General features: G+C 41.7%; 1 protein-coding gene across 9 annotated transcripts in view; it reads left to right on the forward strand.

The window, feature by feature from the left end:
* The window catches only part of UTRN (utrophin), a 491247-nt gene that overhangs the window by 114048 nt on the left and 358330 nt on the right, over positions 1-18869 (forward strand). For all 9 annotated transcript variants that reach the window (XM_040965592.1, XM_040965598.1, XM_040965593.1 and 6 more), the window contains 4 exons: positions 14983-15075; positions 16237-16314; positions 16577-16669; positions 16967-17139. In XM_040965592.1, the coding sequence (XP_040821526.1) occupies positions 14983-15075; positions 16237-16314; positions 16577-16669; positions 16967-17139 (437 nt within the window). The remainder of the gene's footprint in view (positions 1-14982; positions 15076-16236; positions 16315-16576; positions 16670-16966; positions 17140-18869) is intronic.

The raw sequence follows: 18869 nt of genomic DNA on the forward strand, positions 1-18869 counted from the left end.
TGCTTGATTGTCACCCACTTCCTACTGGCCATGTAGCCTTTCTACCCCGTACAGCAATATTTAGGGCTTTTCATAATTATGTATGCAGTTCATAATGCTTTTCCAATCTGGGGGTTATTTTCTTGTGTACTTCCTCATTTTTTCCCCTCAAAGATCTATTCTTTCTCTGCATTTCTAGCCACCTGTAACAAAATCAATAGAGCTTGCCCGAGAGAGGGATTGGCAGGGGTTTAATATGATCACACATTAGTTACTGAAGTTCAAGTTGGAAGAAATTTCCAGGTTAATGGATTGTAGGATCTACATCACAGGATGACCAAAAAAAAGCTTGTTGAAGAAGCACCATTGCAGTCGTTTAAATAGAACAGAAACTATTGTAATTAAGACTTATTTGTCGAAGTTCTGTATTTTAGAGAGTTGTAAAGGTCAGGAAAATAAGCGTTGTTGTCTTTTTGAGAACAAAACCAGGGATTTTTAAGTTACTTTGAGTAGCAGCACTGGTTAAAAACTATTCCATATGCCAACATTTATGGTTGATTATTTCACTGCAGTAGTTCTTAGGTTTTGCAAGTTTTTCTTGAGGGATATTTCATCTTACCCCTGTGAATGTAAGGAATGTGAAGAATGGTTTTGACAGAATGGTTAAGACTCTGGGGGATGGGGTTGGGGCTGTTAGTGCAGTGGGTAAGCCTCTGCTTCAGAGGCACACATGTCCAGTGTGGATGCTGGTTGGTCACATGTCCAGTGTGGATGCTGGTTGGTCACATGTCCAGTGTGGATGCTGATTGGTCACATGTTCAGTGTGGATGCTGGTTGGGGCACAACTTCTTTGCTTTCAATGGATCTAGCTTCCTGCTCATGCATCGAGAGAGGCAGAGGATGCTGGCCCAGTCATTGGCTCCCTGCCAAAGATGAAGGTGACCTGATGGAGTTTGTTTGTTTATCTGACTTTGCAATAAAATAAATAAATAAATATACAGAGAGGAGGAGAGAACAGAGAAGAAGATCTTCCGTCGGATGGTTCACTCCCCAAGTGACCGCAATGGCCGATGCTGTGCCAATCCAAAGCCAGGAGCTAGGAATCTCCTCCAAGTATCCCACACGGGCACAGGGTCCCAAGGTGTTGGGCCATCCTTGACCCCTTTCCCAGGCCACAAGCAGGGAGCTGGATGGGATGTGGAGCTGCCTGGATTAGAACTGGTGCTCATATGGGATCCCAGCGCATTCAAGGCGAGGACTTTAGCTGTTAGGCCGCCTTGCTGGGCCCCATCGAGTTCTTGATTTCTGGCCTTTGGCTTTGGCCTTACCCAGTCATTTGGAAAGTTCAAGCAGATGGAAAATCTCTCTGTGTTACTCTACCTTATAAGTAGAGTAATTGCTTTATCCTAGAGGATACATTTCAGTAATTGCTTTATGCTAGAGACCCATGTATCACATAAATTTTGGATTTGACAACTTTGGAAGAGTCCATTTGCCTGGGACCATATTTGGGACAGTATGGTCTGAACCAGTGCCTAGGCCTGCAAGGGAGGGGTTTTATTGCTGTGGTCTCATTGTTGTTGCTGTGGGGAGATGATACATCCTGGTTATTACTGAGGCTAATACAGTCATCTGCATAGAGCAAGCAAAGCAGGCTTAGTTTGTAGCAGCTTAATTAAATCACTGGGAGAAAAATTGCCTTAGAACTGAGTTTCAAGGTCAATTTAAAAGCATCACTGGCTTGGTAGGCCTAAATTTAGGGAACATTTGAACATTTTGAAACTAATTTTGAGAATAAAGAAAAGTGGACAATACAATGAAACACAGAAGGGAGTGCGTAGATGAATGGAGATGCCTATTGAAAAAATAATTGAAAAGAAATTTCTTAGTTTTTTATGGTGTGGCACTGATTTTTTAGAGAATTTATTATTATTATTTTTTAAATTGGAAAGTCAGATACTCAGTGAGGAGGAGCAACAGAGGAAGAATTTCCATCCACTGAGTCACTCCCCAAGTGGCCGCAATGGCAAGAGCTGAGCCGATCCGAAGCCAGAAGCCAGGAGCTTCTTTGGGTCTCCCACGTGGGTGCAAGATCCCAAGGATTTGGACCATCCTCAGCTGCTTTCCCAGGCCACAAGCAGGGAGCTGGATGGGAAGCAGGGCTGCTGGGATTAGAACCAGCACCCATATGGGATCCTGGTGCGTTCAAGGCGAGAACTTTAGCCACTAGGCTACCGTACTGGGTCTGGCACTGATATATTTTTTCAAAGATATAAAATCATACCAACTCCAGTAACACCACAGTAATTTATTAAATGAACTTGGTACTTAATGTATCTATTATTGTGTAACACAAATAGGGGCTTTACATCCCATGTCATTTATTTGTCTCAGGATTCTTGTGATTCCTTCTAATTCAATAAAAAACTGGAATCTTTTTTTTTTAAAAAAAAATAATTTCTAATTCTAGTTACAAGACTGGCATAGAAGCTAAAAGCTTCCTTTGTTTGGAGAAAAAGGATTAGAAGTTGGATGACCCTGAAAATGTTGCTTTTGAGATTACTTGCAGCAAGAAGTCAAAGTTTAAAGGAATTTATCTAAGAAATTGCAACAGTTTGAGTACAGTGAGCTCAGTGCGGTGATGCCAAACTTCATGCATTGTTTTTATTTTTTATTCTCTCTCCTCTGGCTGCATTCAGTCTATAAATGGGGCTTCCAGAAGTTGTGCTTTAGAGACGTAAATAAATCTAGTTTTACAAAATTTCCCTGTTCACATGAGTTCTTGGAGCTGTGTGGGAATCATAACCATTTTAAAATAGCCATTCAGATTTCATGTATTTTGTTGTGCTATTTACTCAATACCATTCTTCATCTACAGATTTCACAGTGAAGAACAGTGAGGTTTAAAACCTGACACTGACTCAATTCATTCCTTGAGACAAGATTTTTAAAGCCGACTTAAAAAATACTGAATGATTTGGTATAATATTGTCTTTAAGTATCTGAATATCCAATGGCTAGTTAAATAGCCTCTAAAAATATACATTCCTTTTACTGTAAATCCTGTTAATGTGTCAGAGTACAGAATACTCTGGGTGTCCCCAGACGTCACAAGGTGTAATATGAATCAGGATCCTGGTGTTTTGGGAAGTTACAAAGTGCTCAGAAGCAAGTAACTAGGGGAGCAAAGGGTTGGGAAGTAAAACGCTGACCCTCGGATATGCTGTCTATTTATGATATCAGGGAAATTACTAGCCTTTTTATTTTTTTTCCAAGTCAGATGGTTTTCATTCCTTTAGCGGGGAAAAAAAAAATTGATCATTACCACCTGCTTCCTATTTGCTAAAATTTATTGAGGCTTTGCCGTGAAAGATCTAGGAGATTTTAATTATTTGGAAATGCTGAATAAAAACCCAGTCAGCACCCATCACTAGTGATATCGCTGGTGTAAACCACACGATGTGCGTTAAAAAGTCGCCCATTCAGCTGCTCTGTGCCAGTGGCTGCTGTGTAAAACTTGAATGTTGTGTTCCCTCTAATTTTCAGAGCCTCTGGTATGTTGGTGGGCCGGTCTCCCGGGGGAGGCAGCAAAGGCCTGGTTGCCTTGCTGTTGGGAAATTTGTTCTGACTTTGAGCCTGCTTTTTTTTTTTTTTTGGCTGGCTTTCAGGGCTGCTCATCTGGCAGAGCTGAGAAGTAACAAATTGCAGAGGCTTTTTTTCTTTTTTAAATCAGTTTGGTGACGCGATTTTGAAAAGAGCTTTAACCAGTGAAGCTTGGGCCGGGCATATGCAGACTTAAAATGCTGAGCTGCAGAAGTGTGTGCCAATGTTGGCTTCTCTCGAGTGCTGGTCACAACCCTACATTGGATCTGTGCATTGACGCTGTGAGCGAGAGATCTGGGAACCCTTCCTGTGAGTTTCAGATACGAAGAGCGATTCAAATGTGATGGTGGGACACTGCTTTTAGCATCCTGTCATCTTCATGTTGGAAGATGATGATCACTAAAGTGAGAGAGGGGAGATGTTTGGAAGGTTCTCTCCAAGCAGTCTGCCACCTTTGGGTGCCGAATCCTCTTTTCAATATTGCGCAGGACCACACAGCTTCCTTGTGTGATGTTTGATAGCATCTTTAGTTGAGTTTGGAGTCTGAAGAGTTATCATTGAGCTTATTAGTTAATTCTATAAATTTGAGGAACATAAATATTTGTGGAAAGGGGAAATAAATTTGGTTTGATTATAAATTGTTTTCAAATCCATGCCTGTTTAGACTAGACCTTTTCCATGAATTTTTAAAGATTATTTGTGTGCATGGATTTGCATGTTTTTTTGTAACACGTTTTAGTGCCATTGGCCATGAACTTTTTCAGGAGTTCCGTGTGTAGCAACTTCTTGTTTTGGAAACTATTTGTTCAAATGCTCTTCTAAGAAGACATTACATTTTATGTCTATCCTATAGAACTTGTAAAAGATAAGTGATCAAACAAGTAGTAAAATATATTCTGTGTTCTGAAATACTAACTTCTAGATTTATTTTGGCTATATGCTTATATAAGCAATTTTTTTTTTGCTTGCATTGTTTTCATTTGACATGATGTTTTTAAAAACTTGGTTAAAGTTTTAAAAATTTTTAAATAGGCTGAAAAACGTTAATATGAAGTCTGAGATATTTTGGAGGGCCAACAAGATGCTACAAGTGGAGAAGGTTCCACACTATGAATCTTATTTCATGCACAAAAGTATTTCAAGCATTATGTAAAAGTATTTCTAGTTTCTATGTATAAGATATATACGCACAAATGAGTTTTGTGTTTTGATGACTGTCATTCCTAAGACTTCTTAATATGTATGTGCAGGTGTTGCAAAATTCCCCAGAATCTGAAATCTGAAACACTATTCGTTCTAAACATTTTAGGGAAGGGGTACTTGTAATTATGATGCAGTGCTTTGTATAAGTAGGATAATCAATAGATTACCCAATTTCTTGGCTAAATGAAAATAATTATTGTTTTGAGAGACACACAACTTGGGAGACAGAATGGGTAAGCTCCTTTTTGTTGATTAACTCCCCAGGTGACTGTAGTGGTGGGGGCTGGGCCAGGGCTGACCTCAGAGCTGAAGTTTCTGTCATCTCCCATGGGAGTGGCAGAAGCCCAGTTACTGGAGCTGTTACTTCTGTCTCCCAGAGTCCGCATTGGCCAGAAGCGAGAGTCAGGAGCCACAGTCAGGTCCACATTGGCCAGCAGTGGGAGTCAGGAGCCACAGTCAGGTCCACATTGGCCAGCAGTGGGAGTCAGGAGCCACAGTCAGGTCCACATTGGCCAGAAGCGGGAGTCAAGAATTAAACCCAGGCGCTCTGATGTCAAGCACAGGAATCTTTGTTTCTAGGCCAATTGCTCCCTTTCTCTAATATATTATTTCGATCATGCCTGTTAGTATTTGTTATTGCGAAACACATTTATTAATACCTGTTGAGTCTTAGTAATTGAAGATCGGTTCTGGGATTGGCCTTCCAGAAAAGAGTGAGAGCTGTCCTGCTATATGCTAGTCCAGTTGACCTCAGTTGCATATGCAGCTTCATCAATGGGCTTTGGTATTGTAGGCTTGGAGAGACCCAAGTTAATACGGCCTGAGAGCTACAACGAGAGATTGCTGGAAGGCAGTTGTTTTCTGTTGAAGTAGAACGAGGAGGCTCTTCTCTCATTTTCAGCTGTCTTTGGCCTGGGAAGCTTTTAGCTTTAATAGCTAAGGGTAGTCATCACCCTGCATGAACGGAGCCAGAGTGGAGGCACGTGAAACTTGTATTTTGCTGCTATGCCAACAGAAAGATCCCTTGGTGACCACATAGATTATGGGGTAATGCAGTTTGTTATTGAGTGTGTGTAGGAGATTTAATGTAGACAGGCAGTCAGGACAGAAGTCCACACCAGTTTACAATAAAGGAGAAGAAAGAAGGGTGAACACTGCAAGGGGTGGACAGGTGTACTTCAAGATTGTCTTCTGTCTGTCTCCTGAGCAGCTCTGATGTTGGCCTTGCATTGTAAAACTGTAGGAAGGGTTATCTAGGTACTGGCCAAGACGTTGGGCCTGTTGCTGCCTTGAACGAAAGAACCCAGTGAGAAAGAAGGCCATGGTAGTCACGGCTCCTTTATTACACAAGAGAAGTTTCTGTTTTCCTTCCCAAGACTGTTATCAGTGCCACTACTAGTGCATGCCTTAGGCCCATGAAAGTCTATCTTTTGAGGAACCAACCCAGCTGTGCATTGAGATCAGGAGCTGTATTGCCTGTTGGGTTTGCCTGCAGTCTTTGTTTGGTATACACATGCAGTTAGAATCTATTCAACCTGTGGACTTCGCCTGTTTGTCAGCACATTCACATGGCCCCAACTCTGACCTCCAGCTGTCTGGCTCCCCTACAGGGTTCCTCATCACCCAACAGTAATCGCAGTTACTTTGCTTACCACTCTCAAGGTGAACGTTGTGTTACATGCCTGAATAACTTAGGGCAGGTTCTCTGGAAGATACTAGATTCAGCGAATATTGTATAGCATTTTGTAGCTCTGAAGGTCAGAGCACAGTCATTGATTGTGAACACCCTGGATGTCATTGCTTGGTTGCCTGCCTTATCTCTCTCGTGCTTTTGTTCTCTTCCACCATCAAAGTTAAGCAGGGAATCTTTTTCACCTGAAGAGTGTGTGCTGATTATTGTGAATGGCTAGGATCCTTGCACGCACTAATTGTAGCACATTTTGCAGGTTTTCCTTTGTGGAGGCTTATATTGATTCTTAATTCAAAGTCCTCATTCTACTTCTAGCCCTCTATCACAAGCAATGTTGCTTTTATTCTATAACTATGGAAGCGAGTTAGCAGTTGACATGGAAGTGTATACCATCTTCATTGCACTGATTAAGCTGCACACTTCATGACTTGGACAAACCTAACCTTACCATTTTTACCATATCTCTCTTGGCTAGAGATATTCTTCTTTTTAATATTTACTTTGCAAAATAATGCTAGACATGATAAATTAGGAAATAGAGGGTGTTTAGCTAGTGGTTAAGACATCTACATTTGTATCATAGTGTCTGGGTTCTACTCCAGCTCTGGCTCCTGCCAGAAAACATCCCAGGAGGCAGCAGGTAGCCACACACTGAGACTGAGCTGCTAACTCCTGGCTTTTGGCCAGAGGCTGTCCTGGCTGTTGCAGCCATTTGAGGAGTGAACCTCAGATGGAAGCTTATGCTTCTCTGTCTCTCAAATAAATAAATAAGTAAACATTTTCAGAGACTAAGATAATAGAAGAAATCCAAAGAACAATTCTCGATCATTTAAAATTCATGGGGGGTGGTGAGGAGGGTGGAGCTGGCACTGTGGCATGGTAGGCTAAACCTCAGCCTGCAGAATGCCTGCATCCTATATGGACACAGAGGAAGACGACCATTGTACCCATGTGGGAGACCCAGGAGAAGGTCCAGACTGTGGATTAGCTCATTTCTGGCCGTTGTGGCCATTTGAGGAGTGAACCAGTAGATGGAAGATTCTCTCTCACTTCTATCTGTGTAATTCTTTCAAATGAAAAAAATTCATCACTTGGGGAAAATATATATGTATAACACTTGTTGTAAAATGCTCTGAAAAATATATTTACATGTGGGGCCTACTATAGTAGCTGAGTAATACATAATGCTCACAGATACATGATTGATTTTTAAGAATTTGAACAATTCCAAGAACCAACAACAGCGCTAAATTTGTATCGTTTTGTGATTTGGAATTTACAAGTTAAAAATATTCTGTTTTCAGTGTATTGAAAAATAATACATTATTTATGTTTTACTTTTTACTATTATCATCATTATATGATACAGTTTCATAGGCCCTGGGATTTCCCTTCCTCCCTCCCTCCTTACCCTCCTCCCTACTAAGTTCCCCTGTATTATTACTATGGTATTGCTCTTCATAAACAGTCACATGTCCTTCATTGTGGGCATGGACAATGACAGAGTCCAACATCCTATTGTCAAGATGTAGTAAACAGTTTCATTCAGAGTCCATGTTTGATCTGGAAGTAGAGATGCATACTGCATTGTATCATCATATCTGGATATGATAGTCTCCATTACGCAGCTACTATTCATCCCCTTTTTGCCACACTGCAAAATGGCACCTGATGTGCCAATACTAGAGCTCTTAATCTGCTGGCCATCAGGTCTGAGGGCTACCCAGACCTGTCTCGGGTGGAAACTGTAGGATGCCACATTGATGTAGTTCACAGAGTCAGAAATGAGTTCACTCCCAGCTCTGCAGATGTGCAGTCCTGTTCCATAGCCTTTGCCTCCCTATACAAAATAGCACCTGATTTGGCTCTATGGGGCAGCCTGGGCTGTGAAATCGACTCTCTTCTCATGTCACCCCATCTGGGACCACCACTGTGTCTCTGTTCATGGTCAAATCAAACAGGCCAGCTGTTCTTAGTTTGGGTTCACCTCCTGAGCTTCTGGTGAATGTCCTTTCCCTCCTTGTTGCTGGTGGAGTTCTGGCTGCTGGTGCAGTTCAGATTGCTGCTTGCTGATGCTGCTGGGGTACTGGTCACTGCAACACCACACCGTTGTGTCCTCTGCTGTTTTCCTGTGTCTGTCAGTCTCCAGGTACCCCTCTGTTTTTGTTCTGTACTCTGCTATTTCCTGGAATGTATCCTCTCTGCTTCACACTGGCTGATGTTTCCCTGTCTGTTTAAACGTGTCCTTTCCCTATTGCACCAACCTGATTCTCATATTTATACTTTTTGACTATTTAAATTGACTGACTTCTTGAAAAGAGAGAAGATAAAACTTAGTTAGTTACAAGATAATGTTGGAGTCTTTTAAAAAATACGTATTTTGAAAGTCAGTTTAGGAGAGAATAAGATGTAGGGGGTGGGAATGATGGAAGGGGAGTATAGGGAGAGAGAGGGAGGAAGGGAGTGATTGGGAAGGAGTGACGGAAGGGGAGAGAGACAGAGGCTGAGCCAGACAGAAATTGGAGCCAGGAACTTTATCCAGGTCTCCCATGTGGGTGGTAGGGAACCACATACTTGGACCATCTGCTGCTGCTTTTTCCCAGCCATTAGCAGGGAGACGGAGAGAACATGATGAGGTGCCCAAACAGAATGTGGCTTAGCAGGTGGAGGCATTACCCTTACATCATGGTGACAGCCTTGGGGCGGCAGATTAATCTCCAAGATGAATGCTGATCCATTGCTGTGTGTATAGGTTGTCTCTGTAGGGGACTTGAAGAAGTTCATGAAACACTTGCATTAGCTGTTAATTTCTCCAAGAACTTTTTGAAGCTCAATTGTGTGTGTTTAGAATAAACAACGGAAGTGGCAACTGCATGGAACAGACTGCTTCAAATCCTATTTTAAAAATGGAGCGAATAGATAACCAAATAAACAATGTCAAAGAGTTCAAGTTTACTATAAATCATGCATTTTTGTCTGCCATAAATTTGTAGTGCATGCTTAGCGTCACGTGTTCAATTTGTTTTTACACACAGTTACAACTTGATTATTTGTAATGGGTTTAGGGAAGCCGGAGGACAGAGACTTTCTTTGCCAGTATCAGTTGCTTGGTACAGTTTTGGCAGGACCAGGCTGGCTTTTGTTGACCTCTCGTTGGTTCCGCTTGCCTTGAGGGTGAGGATGTCTTTGCCACCCTCGGGTCTCAGTGTCCGCTGTGCGCTCCGCAGAAAGAAGGCTCTGATAGCTTTCCAAAGTGAAAACTCAGGTGTTTTTGGGGGGTGGGGGTGGGGACAAATAATTAGCATTTACTCTTTTAATAGCTTTAAATTGCATTGCCTAAATTTTACTTCCATATTCAATTTTTTACAGGCTTTTTTTTTTTATATTACTACTCCTGCTGTTAACATTCATCTCTGATATCCATTGTGATTTGGGAATACTGAAAAAATGGGAGACAATAATACAGTTTTAGAACAGAGAGAGGACAGAGCCCAGGTCCCACACTAAGTAGTATATAGGGTTTGGATTGTTTGTCTATAATGGAAGTTCATTCGGTTAAAGGAGGGATGAAAGAAAAAGTAGGAAGATTGTGGCTTTCACGAATAAGCAAGGAGATGAGAGTCGGCAGGGCATGTGAGAGATGACTGCGGTTTGGGATAAAGTTGCAGGATGACTTGGTGAGAAGGGCTTGCGCTGCTTATACTTTTCAAGAGAGAACACAGTTTGTGAGTGGGTGAGAGGTAGAGGGTAAAATCAAAGAATCCGGAATGTTTTGGTTTGGATAAAATGGAATAAGTGCTGTTATAGAAGTTGGAGTTCTGCAGTTCAGCTTATTTCCTCATTATGCATAGCTGAGTGTGTGTGTGTGTGTGTGTGTGTGTGTGTGTGTGTGTGTGTGTGTGGCCTAGCTAAATCTTCAAGGGATTTGATGTTGATTGATGCTGTAGTTCATTTCTGTACTCTAATATGGTCCTGCTGTGTGCATAGATAACTATTGAGCTGGTATTCTGTTGACAAGTTGTTTGCCTGAATGATGTTTTAGTTATTATTATTATTTACTTATTTTATTTATTTTTTCTATTTTAAAAGATTTTATTTTATTTGTATTTGAAAGCCATATATACTGGGAAGAGGAGAGACAGAGAGGAAGATCTTCTGTTTGGTGATTCACTCCCCAGGAGCCCTCAATGGCTGGAGCTGCACCAATCCAAATCCAGGAGCCCAGAAATTCTTCCAAGTCTCTCACATGGGTGCAGGGTCCCAAGGCTTTGAGCTGTCCTCAACTGCTTTCCCAGGCCACAAGCAGAGAGCTGGATAGGAGGCAGGGCTGCCGGGATTAGAACCAGCACCCATATGGAGTCCTGGTATCTGCAAAGCGAGAACTTTAGCCTCTAGGCTACTGTGCTGGGTCCTGTTTTTATATTTAATGAGGATTCGTTTTATTTGAAAGAGCAGAGAGAAGGAGAGAGGGGACGGGAGAGAGAGAGATCTGCAGTTGTTAATGTCAGGCCCTCTTGTCGAAATGGGGAGATGAGAATTCGCTGTAGCAAAGTGAGCCACTACCAGCTGGAGGTGGTTGGTCACGTCAGAACTGCAGGGTTTGTCATCTGGACTCATATCATGTTGCCTTTTACATCTTTTTATGTGACCCAAGGCTTAGCTGCCCCCTAAATTCAGGATGGTTCATCTGTGCTGTTTTCTGTTCATTGGAAAACCCTGTCTTGCACTTGGCATTTCTGCAAGGCCAAACACAAAGGGGGTGTTGACCAAGTCGTCCTCCAAATGAATGATTATTACATGTTTTCTCCATCATAGAAGCCTCTGCAACTCAGTCTTTTCTTTGCAAAGACTTAAAAATCTAAAAAAGGCATCAGCTGTCAGGCTGAATCACTTTTTATTTTTATTAGAAGATGACTTCTGACATTTCCAAACTGTTTCATAGAGTGGATTGGGTATTTTGTGCCTCAAACATGCTTTAAGGATGGGTGTTGGAAGGAAACAAATGGTCTTCTTTTGAACTCACTTGACTGTGGCATATTTCTCATTACCCTCTTTGGGAAGTTTTTAGATGTGCTCCATCCTACCCCTAGTGAGCAAATGTTTCCTTCCGTACAAGTTGCAGGGTTGTGTCCTCGTAATTTCAGTGGTTTATGACCCCTGCATTTGGCACCGACTCTGTGTATGAGATGGTTGTATTATCTCTGTCTCAGTTTCCTTTCTGTAGAATGCAAATGAAGTTGATATTTACTTTAAAATGCTATTGTGAAGGAATAAGTAATATATGTAAATAACACGAAGGTTCTTCAAATAAGTGAAAGACAATAGAATTAAAAAATAAAGTTAATTTTGGTACAAAAATGCTTTAAATATATGCATACAACATACTTAAAATTTATTTAATGTGTGCATTGTGGATAAATAGTGCATAAGTATAGAAATTCTGCAGCAGAACAAACCTTTTTCTGAAAGCGTTTTTGTGCGTTTATGAGATAAAGTACCCTGAGTCTCATCACTTCCTGCTGTGGACCTTGACTGGGACTAAAGACTTGAGGAATGAGCCCATCCCGATCTCCCGCGTTCTTGGCAGGGACCCAGCCACTCTGGCCGCCAAGCTGCTGCTTCTCTAGGTCTGTGATAGCTGGGGTCAGGAGCAGAGCTGAGTGTCCAACCCTGGCGTTCTGTTATGGGCTGTGGGCCTCCTACAGCTAGGCTGAGAGCCCAGCACCAGAGCTCTCTTAACACCGTTTTCAGCTAGCTTCCTGTTATATCTGTACGCATCCTTAGCTCTGTAAGTTTGTCAGAACATACCTGCTGTGTTGGGTATTGTGTTTAAGAAAATCTCTCGTCTGTTTTTGAAAGGCCTCTAAAGAAGATTTTCCATTTTTGAGTTGTTGCATGATTTTGTGACATGGGCAAAATCAAAGGCAATTCAAATTCCATTCTCCACAAATCAGGTTTTATTGGAATACCTTTGTCCCAGTTGGCTCATTTGTTTGAGAATTGCGTGTGGAAGGTTTCATTTTGCAACAGGAAGTGGGTAACCATTTTGGAATGAGATATGTCCCTACAGGTCATTGTATTACATAGTAGTGAATCTGAAACTTGTAAGAACTTTCTTTATGAATTGATATGTTCTTATATTCAAATCCTGATGGTACCTTTGTGCCAGAATGAAGGAGTACTGACTGTTTTTTTCAGTCTTTTTGGACATTGAAACTTGCCGTCACTTTTGTAACTCTAGAAAACACTGATGTTATGGCACGTGATATAAATGAGAATATCGAGCATAGATTGAACAGCTGTCACCTGAGCTTTTAACAGTTAAACAAATATGTGTGCAAAAGCCAAATGACTCTGACCCTTAAGAAACATCTTGTCTAGATAAGGCCAGTGGGCATGCACGGTAGTTTGTAATATGGGCAGCTATTTGCATTTCCTCCATTTGGTGTTACTGTGTTATCCTCTTCTTTGTATTTGAAAGTGGAGAATGAGTTTGATGAAGGATGAGATGCTGCCCTGTTTTCTGGTTGTCCTTTTCTTTACTGTATCTTAACAACGTTTCTGTGCTTCAGATAATCTGACTCGTTTTTTCATATACTCCATTTTCTCTTCTCTTTGCTGTTTCTACGGTTTGAATTTTTTTTAAAGATATATTTTGTTTTTCTTGGAAAGTCAGATATACAGAGAGGAAGAGAGACAGGAAGATCTCCCATTCAGTGATTCACTCCCCAAGCAGCCTCAATGACTAGAGCTGCACCAATCCGAAGCCAGGAGACAGGAACCTCTTCTGAGTCTCCCACATGGGTACAGGGTCCCAAGGCTTTGAGCTGTCCTCAGTTGCTTTCCCGGGCCACAAGCAGGGAACTGGATGGGAAGCGGGGCTGCTGGGATTAGAACCAGTGCCCATATGGGATCCTGGTGTGTGCAAGGCGAGGACTTTAGCCAGTAGGCTACCACACTGGATTCATAAGAAGTTTAGTTCTTGTTGGCTGATTTGCTTGGTGCTTTGGTTGGTTAAGAAGAATTAGACACAGATGATTTTGAGGTCACTACTGCTTTGCTTGTCCTGATGGCGCAGAATTCTTTCATGTGTGAGAGAAAATTCCTTTGCTCTGTTTCCTGAAATACTGCCTCTGGAATGGACTTTCTGCCTCACACAAATCTATTTGTTGTTGTGGTCCGTGGAGACAATCTGTGGGCTGCCAACAGCATCGTTGCCCGCAATGATGGCAGCTGAGAAAGGCGAGGCAGCTTGTTTCAGACACAGCTTATTGTTTGCTGGTGGTAGGGAAAGGCCTTACTGTAAATTTTCTCTTGTAGAGTACTGTGTGTCAGCTAGGGAAAAGGGATTTTTTTTTTTTTTTTAAAACATGCATTGGTTGAGTCTCACACTTATTGCAAAAGAGATGTGAAAGAAAACCAAAGGGGCGTTTGCCAAGTTTTAGGAAACTTCAGAATGGCTCCCTGCCCTGTCCTCCCTTTCAAGCCTAGAGTAAAAATTTGCTTCCTATGTCTGAGTGTGAGAAATGAGGAGGATAAAAAGAATGATTGGTTATAAAGTATTTTTATTGTTGGCAGGTGTTGGAATTACTAACCGCTGTGAAAATTTCGTATTATAAGGGAACACTTTGACCCAAGATGATAACACAATCTTCCTTACATTGTGTTTTATAGTTGTTCAGGGAATTTTGCATAATGTTATGTTAGTTAATGTTTATAAGAACTTGGAATCTAGAAGGATGGCAAGTCACTAAGCCAGGCTTGCATTAATTGTCAAACTGTGCTTAAAACAGTCATCTGATTGTCAGTGATCATTCGGATGTGAGCAGCACACGCCTTTATAGGCAGACAAGTATATGTCCGACAGAGTGTGAGGGGAGCGGAATGTTCTGGAGGCAGACACTACTAGAATATGTTTATCAGTGCGAGTTGGTGCTGTTTATTAGTCAGGGCCAAAGAATTTGGGGATTCTACAAATGTTACCAGCCATGGTGCTAGAGTGAGACTGAATTCATACATCGATTTAAAAATACCTGCATTGGTGAGATGACTAGAGTTACAGACCTTGCACTTGAGAGTTGGGACCTGCTCCCGTAGTGCACTTGCCAGTGAGCACTGTTAGGTGTTGGGTATGAAATGCAGGAATGGAGATGCCCATGCTTCCAGCTGGCCTCTGTGCCTTGCTCCTCAACAGTCATTTGCATTTTAATGCTTTTCTTTATTGCTTATTTCTTGGGACATATCATACTCAAGGCATATTTGCAGTAACCATGCTTTTACTTGCTTCCTTTCTAAGAAATCACACAGTTTGTTTCTTTTAGCTTAAAAGGTTACAAGATTCCAAAATGCTCTGTGTTTGTACTTGTTCTTTCCATACAAGGCAGGCTGGAGTGGTCTGCAGATTGCCGAGTGCTTTTTAATTGGAAACTATGAGCCACACATTTATTTGTCGGGAGTACACAGAATTTCTGCAGCTGAGCTCACCCATTTTATCTTTTCCTTTTCAGAGTGGGAAGCCGCCCATCAGTGATATGTTCACAGACCTCAAAGATGGAAGGAAGCTTCTGGATCTCTTAGAAGGCCTCACGGGAACATCTCAGGTAAGATAAGTCATCTTGGGTATGAAAGAAGACCCACGACCACATCTGAAAGAGAAACATTAAAAATGTGGCTTGACTACTGTTTTGATACGGTGATATAGTGAAGTTTTCTTGAGGGCTCAACTTTTATCAACAATGAAATTACCCTAGATGTTTATCGCTCAGAAACTAAGTTGAGAATTATACAAATGGATTTGTAAAGTTTTTAATAATGTTTTGAGAAATAGAGAGTATTGAGACAATCACATTTAAGCATTATTTAACAATTATTTAAAGTAGATTTTATAGATGCTGTCATCTTTTTTTTTAAATTTCTTAAAAAAAATCTGTTACTATTGCATATAAGGTGTTCGACTTGTTCACAGAAATAGCACAGGTAACAAAGGCCTTGTGTGGTATAAATAGACACTTTCACAGAAGAGGTAGAATTATTACAAGGATATTGAGAGATACACTCTCACAAGTTGATTCCATTGTTGACAAAACCTGAGGAATGTTAAACTCTTTCTTCTGCCCTCCAGGGGCTGGTTAGGCACCTGTTGGAGAGGCTGATTCCTCTTTCAGATAAGATTCCCTGATCAGTGAGGTAGAAAGAAGATGTTGGGGTTGTTTTTGCCCCAGGTGGGAGATTCCTGCCTTCCAGGCAGGCTCTGGTAATGCCACCTGGAACCTGGGATAGTGCCTCTCACACTTGCTTGCTCCATTGGCCTACCCTGTGAAGGAATGGGGCACCAGAGCTTCTCCTAACTCTGCATCGAGATCTAATTTAGATACAAGGAGCACTGTTCCTAGAGCATTGGCTCCCAAGCTTGTCTGCATGTTCGAATCCCTGGGGTGGTGGGGGTAGTATTTTAAATGTTCCAAACTCACATCACACCTTTAGACCCATTAAATCACAGCCTTTGGCGAGGGAGTGGATTGAACACAATTATGGGTAGATTTTGAAGCTCTGTCTAGGAGATTCCAATGTTCAGGCAAGTTGGGTAACCAGTATCTTAAGGTATTCTTCCTTATGGAATTTGTGGACTGTATACACTAGCCTCCAGGGTGGTGGTGGCTCCCAGAGGCCCTGCATGCTCACCACCATTCCACCCACCTTTGTCAATTTGTTTGCAGCTGGAGGAATGATGGGACTTACTTGCTTTTGTGTTTATTTTCCAGCCAAAAGAACGTGGCTCCACAAGGGTGCATGCCTTAAATAATGTCAACAGAGTGCTGCAGGTTTTGCACCAGAACAATGTAAGCTTGGAATGTGACTTGGGGCGGTGGGGGTGGGAGGGGGTGGTCTGTTGCTATCAGCATGATTTCTGGTGAACACAGTCACCTGCCCTGTGCACTGACATCAAGGGTTTATTGGAAACAGTAAAGAGAACCACTGAACCTTTGCTGTAAACTGAGACTTCCGTTATCATTCAGGGATACTTCTGTGCAGATGTTATACAACACAAGGCTGGAATGCTGGGAAGCCGTTGTCCTTGAAGCTCTGTTTGTGTGTTCACAGGTGGAATTAGTGAACATAGGAGGAACTGACATTGTGGATGGGAATCATAAGCTGACGCTGGGGTTACTCTGGAGCATCATTTTGCACTGGCAGGTGGGCACTTCCAACCATGTTTTCACTTAAATGGGAAATATATCATTGGTGGCATGGCCTATGGGGGCTGTTATAGGACCACCAACTGCTAGGCTGGGACCGAGGAGATTCACCCTCACAGTTCTCCAGAATGGAGTGGGTGTTGGTCCCTTCCGAGGGCTTCTTGCTTGTCTCCTACCTTCTGGTTGGTTAGCATTTCCTTGGCTCCACAGCAGTTAATTTGTGCGGTACTCCTTATTGAAATACTTGAGGGAATAGCCGTGTTCAGTTCTGGCAAGCATGTTTCCCCTTGAGCAGGTCAAGGATGTCATGAAGGCTGTCATGTCAGACTTACAGCAGACCAACAGTGAGAAGATCCTGCTGAGCTGGGTCCGTCAGACCACTCGGCCCTACAGCGCAGTCAATGTCCTCAACTTCACCACCAGCTGGACCGATGGACTTGCCTTTAATGCCGTGCTGCACAGACACAGGTGAGCCCTTACTTTCCTTGGTGGTGGGCTTGACATGTCTTTGACCTTCCTGTCCCTCCCCTGCTGCTCCTTCCTGCCTGCCCCTGTTTCTGCTGGTGCTGTTCCTGAAGGTCAAGGGAGGAAGCATGGTGAGAAGAGGCTACACCTCTGGTCTTCAGTGTCACAGGACTTCAGTGCCAGGTTCAGTGCCAGGGTGCAATCGTCGTGGCTTCCATTACACATTTTTAAATTGAAAATATAAAATAGTTCGTGTTCCTCAATCCCACACATTGAGCATTAGCCAATAAAATACACAAAGGATTCTGTTAGCTCTTAATCTCATGCCAAAAGTAAAACTATGAAGTCAATGCACTCCAAATTAAAAATCGGCACAATTTTTTGATGTAATTAATAAACAGATTCTAATTATATAAAAAATATCAGAAACCCTGAAGAGGGCCTACTGAGATAATCACCACAAATAAGTCAAAGCTAAATATGAAACTATATTAATCAGGATTATGCAGTACAACAAATAATGTATGCTAATATAATGTGCTGAACAATGTTAAATTGCCAATTATGGCATATTTTTGATGTACAAGAATAGCAGTTTCATTCGGATCCATCCAAAGGAATGAAGAGCTAAAAAATATTCCCATTGTATAGGAAGAAAAATTGTTATACTACATATTAACTGATAATATGAAACAAGTGATTATATATAAATAAGTGTATTGAATCCTGAACTCATCGTATTCAAAAAATAAATCCTGTGTGGAATAAGAATTTGAGTGCCAAGGGTAAAATTTGTATTATATTGCTATTATAAATCATTAATATTCTCAAATTTTTGCCCATATGACCTTTGTGTATATAAAGACCTTTTTTTTTTTTTTTAAATTTTATTGTTGTTTACATTGTGGTGCAGTTTTATAGGCGCTGGGGATTCCCCCCTCCCCTCCCATACCCCTCCCCCCATGGTGGATTCCTCCACCTTGTTGCATAACCATAGTTCAAGACCTTTTTTCTATATCCTCTTTCTGAAACCATTAAATTATTACAAATAGCAGTAGGTTGTCTGTGCACTGTGTGGGTTTTGTGGTGCACATGGTTGGGGCAAGTGTGTATAGAATGTCCTTAAGTTGTATCTATCCTTCATCTTTGCCTTAACCTTCAGTGTACTGTTGATTTGGATTGGTGATGGTGGACAGAAGGTATTTTTTTTTCCTGAGTTTTAAAGGGAATGTTTATTTTAACATAAGAATGAGGCCTGCTATAGCATTTTGAATAAATTATTCTTGTTTATGAAGTTTCTTAATACACCTGCCTTCATTCCTTCTTTATGAGTTTGAAAATGCTTCCCTCCATTTCCACTAAGTTGAGGTTTTTTCATCAAGAATGTTTTGAAATTTAGCCAGTATTTTGCTCCATCTATGATTTAATTGACTAAATATGTAAAAAAATGTGAGATTAGGTGTATGCAGCAGTGGACAAATCAGATATACATTCCAAAGAAAGAGACAGTAAATTAAAAAAAAATGAAAATGTATAGTGTGGAAATGGTGAATCTGCTGAAGAAAATCTGCAGTGAGTGGTGGGGGTACCTAGCAGGCTGCAGGCCAGTAGCTGTGCTAGCCTGTGGGGGAAGGGTTAGTCATGGGAGATGGGCTTGGAGGAAACTGGCCAGTGGAGGAGGCCACTGGCCCTGGCCGAAGGTGGGAGGTCTGCGAAGCAAGAACAGATCAAGA

This window comes from Ochotona curzoniae, unplaced genomic scaffold (genome assembly GCF_017591425.1).
Source record: "Ochotona curzoniae isolate NIBS_2020 unplaced genomic scaffold, NIBS_Ocur_1.0 scaffold_3890, whole genome shotgun sequence".
NCBI classification, from domain to species: Eukaryota; Metazoa; Chordata; class Mammalia; order Lagomorpha; family Ochotonidae; genus Ochotona; species Ochotona curzoniae.